We start from the raw sequence: 8,968 nt of genomic DNA, 5'->3' as shown, positions 1-8,968 counted from the left end.
AAAATAAGACATTTCAAACTACTCTGAACCGTTTGTCACATCACTGAACCAATGTACGGTAAGCTGGACCGTTTGCCGTTTCACTGCATATCATGTCAAAGTATGCTGATCCATTCAAGACTTGACTTTGTCATTTTGACAAGGATAGTTACACCGGTGGTCTTTGGCACTGACCAATTCTGTGTTAACTGCGATGATTGCATAAGGTGACTGATCTATTTCATTAAACACTTAACCACTCGTGTTTTCACTGAATCAATTCACCAAGGGTATCTACACAGTTTCTGAATTGTCTAAACCATTTAATGTTTGTTTATGTCATTTCACTAAGGGTGACTTGTCCATTTGTGTTTTAAATACATCTATTCAAATTCTGATAAACCGTTCTACAAAGGACAATTAAACCATTCCGGTTTATTCTTAACCATTAACTAGGATTGTATTTTTGGCGGTGATGGCTGCCCATAGGAGCTGGTCATTAATAATCAACAGATCAGTTAATTTTCCCGGTCTCGGAGATTCCCCCTTTTAGAGATTCCATCATTCCCCGTTTTAGAAATTCCCCCTTTTAGAGATTCCTCATTTTAGAAATTCTCCCTTTTAGAGATTCCCTATGTTAGTAATTCCCCCTTTCAGAGATTCCCCATTTCAGAAATTCCCCCTTTTAAAGATTCCCTATTTTAGAATTCTCCCTTTTAGAGATTCCCTACTTTAGTAATTCCCCCTTTCAGAGATTCCCCATTGTAGAAACTCCCCCTTTTAGTGACTCCCTATTTTAGTAATTGCCCCCCCCCCCCCCCCCCCCCCCCCTCCTTTCGGGCTTGCGCCCTAGACGTCAGAGGTTGAGGGTGGGCCGCCTCTTTCATACGCGTTTCCTTCTAACTGATTTGGTTCCTGTATAAGCAGCTCGTTTCAACGCGAAATTCCCAGGCGCTCAACTCATAAAAATTTGGCTCTGTTAGTTTGAGAATCTCTCCCAAAGGATGGCCACTACCTTAGCGATTGACTCTTCTTGGTCATGTACTTAATGGAAAGCTGTGGTCCTGCTACAGTGCGGTTTTTTTATAAAACCTGAAACTTAAAACAACTTTTCGCTGACATTTGCAATGCGTCACGTTACGCAAATTGACATTAATCCATTTCACTCAAGTACTTACGGTTACCGCCGATAAAATCATTCCATGACGAAGAGAAATTTAATACTGGTGAGCCAGATCAAGTGTTTGTCAAAAATTATCAACTCACATCGACTGTTTCTCGGTTTTCCGCCTTGAGAACGGAAAAGTCCAGAATTTTTTCGAATTTTGTTAAAAAGGCTCCTCTGAGTAATAGAAAGCAAATAAGATAAGCTATTGATCCATCAAAGACAACATCATGGATTCATTCCTTGCCTGTGCTGGCTTTCAGAAGTAGGTTTTCAGTTATATTTTAATTGTTTACTCATTGTTTTTGTTTTACCGTACTTTATAGACACTTTCTTTTTACCAAGCGTTTGTTGTTGGTATTGTAATCTTGTCCGTTAAATGAATGTTTCTGTTTCGCCGGTAAGTGCTCCTTTAACAACGCTTTCCATTATGAACTCGGCAGATTTATCTGCTAAAGGTGTTCTGCTCGAAGGTTAAGACTAACACAATCCGCTTTATTGATCGTAAATGATAATTTCTCTAAAATGATAACAATTTTTCTAACGAGTATAACGATCATCAAATCACATTGAAAACTTTGGGTAACAATTCTAAACGGATCAATCTCCTGGCGTATACTGTGGTTTGTTTTTGCAATAACTCCCGCTGTAATCTTATCTAAGCTATGAATTGTGCAATACCGTAATTGAAGAACGTCATCCAAACATGCTCTGTTCTTGCAATTTGAAACAAGTCGTCATTAATTTGTCTTTAAATGCTCATCTGTTTTGAAATACTTACGAACGACGTTCCCTTTGCTCATTTGCTGTATAGTATTCATGCTTTTTCTTTAATTCTTAGGACATATCATGAAGGATTCGTTTAATCACACATGATACGTACTTGTCATCATTACCAGTCTGGGTCACATCAGCATTTTCGAGTCAGTTACAACAAGGCTGTCAGCAACTGTAATGACAATAATAAGTAGGTCAACAGACCTTGGTTGGTAAAGCCTTAAAGGAAAACTGAGTCAATACAAGTGTCCAACTTGAATGAAAACATAGGAATAAAACAAACCACTTGTGTCATTCGGCCGTTAAACTGCCCTTGACCGTCAGGGGTATTAAGCAGTTTGAATGTCAAAACATGTTTTGACTCAGAGGTAGCGTGAACATAATAGATCTTCGCGTATTTCATCAATGTTGATATCGGTATTTAAGGTTTAAGTTTGAGGTCGACGTCATATTTCTCCTTGGTCGATAAAACACACAAACGAATGACAGAGCTGGCTCACTTTACCGCTTTTCCGCCTCCTCGTGTCCTTTTTTTCCTTTCGTCTCATGCTATTCAGCCTTTCATTGTCAAGACTGAAACGTTCATTTTCCCAACTAGTACCATTGATCTCTATCTTGGGTAATCATGAGAATTTAGTTTTATATCACGATCACACTGATCCTGATAAAACTTCACTGACATTGTGACAAGAATTTACATGCTGATAATTCCCGGATTAAAATTCAGCAACCTCGTTCGCAGTGTCTCCTGGGAACGAGGTTGAAAACTCAGCTGAAACGTTTGCAAAGTAAAGGTGGTAAGAAGTGGACCGTCATGGAATCGGAATTGACCGATTGAGGTGTCCGTAGAATCTCAGGGAAGTGAAGAAATGATAACTGTGAAGAAATTATAACTATGAATTCACGTCATAAGAAAAAAAGCCAAAAATGTTGAAACCTGCGACGGATAACGGAAAAATTCAGTTGAAACCCTAGTGCTAGGGTTACCCTAGCACTCACACATTTCTTCTTTTTTTCAACGACGTGTTTACAAGGCAGCTAGGGTTACCCTGGCGCTAGGGTAACCCGATCTGAGGGCTAGGGTTACCCTAGCCCTAGGGTAACCCTAGCTGCCTTGTAAACGCTCTGCTAGGGACAACTCGCCTACCCTACTTTTTAGCGGTTTCCATTGTGTTTGCGATTCTGGCGGTTACCAAGCACGCAAAGTTGTCCCGGGTGGAAGGGTAACCCTACCAGTGCAATTTTGCTTGTAAACCCGGGCTATCTTTGACCCTCCTGCTAGGGTAGCCCTAGCAGTAGGGTTACCCTACCTGCTTGTAAACAGGTCCTTAGACAGTCTGGTTAAATTTCTCTTTAATATCAGCACATCCTTGAGTTTTCAGGAGTGTATTGCAATAATATAGGCTTTACCTAATTTCACCACTGCGCCAGCCCTGATGATTTATTTATTTCGTTTATCTTTCTTATATTCTTGTTGTATTTTGTTTCATAGACTGAGCTCACAAGAGACCATTCTGTTGTCCACTGGAAACAGCAGACAGCATGATCATGCAAATGAGCCTTTAGAAACTCAATGGCTTCTTCCCGACAATATCTGGCTCCGAATATTTTCATTTTTAACTCTTCAAGAAAGAAATCAAGCTTCCTGTACTTGCAAGCGATGGAACAGCCTCTGCAAAGATGCCTTATTTTGGAGAGAAGTAGACTTTCAATTTTGCAGCTTCCCTCGAGAAATTACGGACGAAATCGTAAAAGCCGTTGTCTCGTATTCAACGAGAATCCAGAGCCTCGACTTGTCGGGAGACCATTGTGAGCCAATCACAGATGATTCTCTCGGTCACGTGGCAAACTTCTGCCCGCGCTTGCAGAGACTGAACATTGCTGGACGGAAAAATGTCTCTAATCGCGGGCTCAGTTTGATTGCAAGGAACTGTTTACTTCTAGAAGAGCTGAACGTTGAAAAATGTCAAGGAATTAACGACAAGGGGTTACATTCAGTCGCTAAGAACAGTCGACGGCTTAGGGTGTTGTCAGTCGCCGGGTGTAAGAAAATCAGTGACAAAGGCATAGAAGTGGTTGTCGAGAAATGCAGGAACATGCAAAATTTTAACCTTGCAGGTTGCATTGGTATTTCTGACAAAAGCCTCACGCGTATTGGCAAACACTGCCGCTCTTTAAGAAGCATCAGTCTAAAGGACACAAATAACATTACTTCTTACGGAATCGAGAGTCTGGTGAGCGGTACTCCTGAGATGACGCATGTGCATTTAGGTGTCATCCGCGACACTCAGAACACAATGATCGCACTTCAAGTCATCATGAAACATTGCGAGAAATTACAGTTTTTAAGCTTCCAGCATTTTCACAGGACTGGAGGGGTGGCAGGAGGAGTTCGAAAGGTCAACAAAAATAAACTTGGTCCTTTTATTAATAGCCTTAATGCTTGCGTAGTATCAAATTATCAAAGATAGTGGAAACGCACTTAACTTTAAAAATAGTAGGGAAATCCTATGACAAAGCCAGCTTAAAGTTCAAGTTGTAAACTGAGCTTCTGTAACAGGAACGCATCCTTCCGGAAGTTATAAACATCAATCGGAACTCCGGTGAGACTTCGCGATAGAACATTGATTTAGCAAGCCGTTCTCCACGGTAAAAAAATAAAGAAAAAAAAGAGAAGACCATTTTTACAAACTTTGGAAGAGGAGGCTACCAAAAGTGCAGTGCCACCTTAATAAGGAAGCTTCTAGTCAGTCTGCTAGAGGACTGCAATCGTGGACAAATTAAATGGAAAATTGAGACCACCCCTCCCCCCAAAATCAGTGATGGCAAAATGGCGCCTTTTGGCCTTCACGCGGCTTCATCCTTGATTTCGGGGGAAGGGGGCACTTCTTTTCCATTTTATTCTGTCCAAGATTGTAGCTTGGCAGACATCAACTTCAATTTTTGGTTACTCGGTGGTTGGCTGCATTAGTCCCCTTCCTACCTCGATAGTTAAAAGGCCCACATTCACCCAAAAGACATTGTGCGGCGCGTTGACTCGAATTTCGCACAAACGGAAATTCCGAAAATCACAGGGAGTACCCAATCAATGTTTTTTTTTGTCAACGTTTGCCTATAGACATACGTCTTTGTCAGTGTTTGCCTATAGACATACGTCTTTGTGATAGTTTTTCAGTTTTTAAATCCAAAGTCAAAACATATTTTTTTAGATTATCTTATTAGTTTTTGTATATTTTTAAGAATATATTTTCATTTTTATACCATGTTTTTAGCATATCATATTTACGATTTCTTTTTTATTGATTAATTAATGCTCATTGTAATTAGCGCTCAGAACTTTTTGCTACGGGCGCTTTATTATTATTATTATTATTATTATTAAAACGCTGGAACAAATGTCGAAACAGCAACGCAAGAGCGCGGTATCTTTTGGGTCAACATGGGCCTTTAAGTAGGTAGAGCGAGGTGTACACCGCCACGCGATATATAGTCGTAGTCACGAGCTACCGTATATCATTCAAACCTATATTTTCATTTACTGGGGACTCTTTACAACTGCTTACTGAAGCTACTGTAGATTGATTTAGCACTTGTTAGTGTTTTAATACATGCATAGTCTCTTAGATAGTATGTGCGCGATGATCAGTAATGATGATTAATTTAGAGGGCTATATTTTACTGTTCGACCCATAAGTTACATCCTTGTGTTTTTCAAGTTGATGTGACTAGGTCACTTGTGTTCATTTTGTGTTTATTTTTATTCCAATTATTTTCAACTTATTTTCATTATCCTAATTACTATTATTTGGTTGTTTACCCATAATTACTCAATTTCCTCACAAGTTGTGTAATTCCCTAATTCCTCTTGTGTAGGAGTGGTAAACTCTTTCTTCCTTTAAGTAAATCCTGTATTAGTGGGTAGTAAATTTACTCCCTAGCCTTATTTGGTTTTTAGTTATTTTTTCTATTTCCTGAAATCATTGTTAATTGGCTACCATTTAGTCAGTAAATTCAGTTGGTGCAGTTAATTTATCTGAAGAGTGTCTGTCTTCAATACAAGTCATTTTCCTAGTCTTTTCAGATGTGTAGTTATCAATAACACTTGTGTTACTCGTTCCTGGTTTTTTTTGTCATTATATCATTCTTTTGACGCTAATAAACTCGTAAAACTTAGCTCAAATTTGTTACTGTTGCGTCGACCGTTTGGCCGTGTTCACTGAGGTTGGAAAAGTCGATGTTTAGACTGCTAATCAGTCGAACCTTCCGCTTTGGTCACGTAAGCAAGCCGAAAGGAGAATGGGGATAGAGCGAGATGTAGGCGGTCATCACTTCTTTCCATCCCTCAAAGCGACATTTCCCTTTTTTTTCAACTTATACGAGGTACAGTCTACCTTAGACTTCAAATCTACTTCAACCAAACAAAGATTTTAAACAAGCTGAGAAGATTCACAATACGCGAGGCAAATAGTTGAACCCGGATCGATGGCTTCACCTTGCAATTTCCGATATCCACTAGACTAGCGAGACAACCTCACAACCTCCCGGAAAATCGAATTTTTTAGAGTATTTAAATTGTAGTACCCAGCAAAACAATTGGAAGTTAACCGTCTTCAACGGGGTTTTTAGACGTAAATACTGTAGATCAGCGCGGAATAGCTTAGAAACGCTATTTCTTGTTGAACTATTAAAGCTGTAATTCTGCCTATTAACATGGGATATTGCGTCGTGTAATTGTTACGAAATGTCCAATGTCAGTTTGAGGGAAGGAATTAGTGTTGGCTTGCTCCCATTCTCGCCTCGGCTCACCTGCGTTACAAACGCGGGAAGTACTAACAACCAAGTCTCCCCTCAATTGAAGGATTATTCTTAATTATAAATTTCTTCCAAGTGAAGTATTATCGTTCATTTTGGACACTGAAAGCTTGATAGGATCATGGGAAATTAACATATTTTTTTTATTAGAAAGCCGAACTCCAATGTCTGGACTCGCAGGACTCGAACCTGGGAACGTGTAATCAATAACCCCTCCACTCCTAGACTACCACATCACTCACTGCGAGGATGTCATCATTATATGTATATACTAATTAGTTGTGGTAAATAATCAGCACCTTTTCTAGTCAGTTGATCTAGATACAGGATCTCGAACGATAAATTGAGGGAGATAACTAACACACTCCCCATCCGCACCTTTTGCCAACCTCACCGTATCAAATATCTGGGACACATCTGTAGACTAGGGAACAGGGTGATGCAGAAACGATTATTGTTTGATACAAGGACGCAATACAAAGTATGTAAAAAAATGGAAAAACTTCTATGTGTGGACAGGGCTCAAGTGAGAAGAGCTATGATGACAAAAACATATCTGATGCGACTGGTGGATGTAAATCTAACCCCACACGGAGCGCCCCAAGGCCAGACATGTGCCCAGCGGGAAATACGACGACGACGAAGACGATCTGTAGTGGTTAACAGTGGGAGATCCGGGGTTCAAATCCTGTCCAGGGGCTGCTTTAATTTTACCCTTTTTCTTTTTATTTGCTACCACAAGTCCTGGGACAGAGTGATCAAAATGGAGGATAATACTTCATTTAAGGCAAACTGACAATGAAGGATAATCCTTCATTTGAGGAAGAGATCGTGTTGGTACTAAGAAAGGACTGCTAGCAACCTAGTCAGTGTGTAACGTACTGTACGGTAATAGGGAGTTTAAGAAACCACGACGGCTACGGTGACGAAAACGGCACTTCAAACTATTAGTCTCTGCTATATGAGCGAAGTATGCGGCCATAATCAGATTGGTACGTACGGATTTGAAGCAAAAGAGAGAGAAGGGAAGATTCTCTGTTGTCTGTCCACGTTGTCGTCAAAACCCGAAAATTGGTCATTTTACGTTGTTGTTTTGACGAGTACGGAAGAGAAATGTACAAAAAATGCAGCACGATCAGTTTTTCCTCTTTCAACCAATAATATTACTGCCTTTTGGCGTTGTCGTTGCCGTAGCCGTTGTCGTTTCTTAAACTCCCAATGGGCCTTATTCGCGCAGCAGCCATATTGGCCATTGACAATAGGTTCCGTACCCTGAGCCTCGAGTTGAAATGTTTGGGAACGAGTCTCGGTGGGCAAAAAAAAGTTTTCAATCCCTCGGGACTCAACATGGCCGCCGTGTGTTTAAGGCCCATGGGAAACAAATTGAGTGTCGAAAGTAATTAGATAATTACTTTGGTTTTGCATTACTTCACTCACTGATTGGTTCAAAGTTCTCGCGCCACTTTTTCAACCAACCAGAAGTGAAACCAATTGTGACTCGCGCGTGCACATTTTCCCGCGCTTTGTGTCGGCTACGTGTAATTACTTCGAGTTTTGATTGGTTTACTGGATTGTCTCCGTCCTTTTTGATTGGCCAAAGTAATTACTTTGGTTTTGGTTTTACGACACTCATTTGAAAACCGCTCTATCTTCCCTGATAGAGCGGTTTTCGAATGAGTGTCGTAAAACCAAAACCAATCAAAAAGGGCGGGAGACAATCCAGTAAACCGATGAAAACTCGAAGTAATTACACTTAGCCGATACAAAGCGCGGTAAAATGTGCACGCGCCCAGTCACGATTGGTTTTGGTTTCACTTCTGATTGATTGAAAAAGTGGTTCCAGAACTTTGAATGAATCAGTGAGTGAAGTAATGAAAAACCCAAGCGATTCGCTAATTACTTTCGACACTCAATTGAAAACTACTCAAATGACTGCTTTAATCAAATTAAAATAACTCATGCGGTCAACATTCGAATAAAACCTGATTTGAGTACAGCGTGGAGAGAGAGAGAGAGAGAGAGAGAGAGAGAGAGAGAGAGAGAGAGAGAGAGAGAGAGAGAGAGATGGAAGAAATGGAGTAACTGCAGAATACCTCGCCACTCGAAGTTGTACCCCTTAAAATCCGGATACTTGGCTGCGCAGTTTGTGCACGCCTTTCTTTTTTATGTTTTTAGAACGAGAAATAGACACACTACGGGGCTACGGGGCTAGGGGTTACGGGGCTACGGGGCTAG

At 40.5% G+C, this 8,968-nt stretch overlaps 2 protein-coding genes across 9 annotated transcripts in view; one reads left to right on the top strand and one right to left on the bottom strand.

Moving 5' to 3' along the window:
- The window catches only part of LOC138047715 (F-box/LRR-repeat protein 2-like), a 12,605-nt gene extending 9,969 nt beyond the window's left edge, over positions 1–2,636 (bottom strand). Inside the window, exons 1-2 of one of the 6 annotated variants that reach the window (XM_068894559.1) lie at positions 2,422–2,636; positions 1,926–2,093 (exon numbers count right to left, since the gene is read on the bottom strand). The gene's annotated coding sequence lies outside the window, so the exon portion shown is untranslated. Of the gene's footprint in view, positions 1–1,925; positions 2,094–2,204; positions 2,396–2,421 lie in introns of those variants that run through there. The other 5 variants (XM_068894558.1, XM_068894555.1, XM_068894554.1 and 2 more) reach the window with 5 other exon arrangements.
- LOC138047812 (F-box/LRR-repeat protein 20-like) overlaps positions 1–6,092 on the top strand; it is an 11,461-nt gene extending 5,369 nt beyond the window's left edge. The window contains exons 1-3 of one of the 3 annotated variants that reach the window (XM_068894562.1): positions 890–1,409; positions 1,986–2,111; positions 3,414–6,092. In XM_068894562.1, coding sequence (XP_068750663.1) covers positions 2,017–2,111; positions 3,414–4,392 — 1,074 coding nt within the window. In that variant the 5' untranslated portion in view covers positions 890–1,409; positions 1,986–2,016 and the 3' untranslated portion in view covers positions 4,393–6,092. Of the gene's footprint in view, positions 1–889; positions 1,410–1,985; positions 2,112–3,413 lie in introns of those variants that run through there. The other 2 variants (XM_068894564.1, XM_068894563.1) reach the window with 2 other exon arrangements.
- The last annotated feature ends 2,876 nt before the right edge of the window (positions 6,093–8,968 follow it).

This window comes from Montipora capricornis, chromosome 1 (genome assembly GCF_036669925.1).
Source record: "Montipora capricornis isolate CH-2021 chromosome 1, ASM3666992v2, whole genome shotgun sequence".
Lineage (NCBI taxonomy): Eukaryota > Metazoa > Cnidaria > Anthozoa > Scleractinia > Acroporidae > Montipora > Montipora capricornis.
Note: the sequence above shows the minus strand (reverse complement) of the source record. Positions and strands in the feature narration are given on the sequence as shown.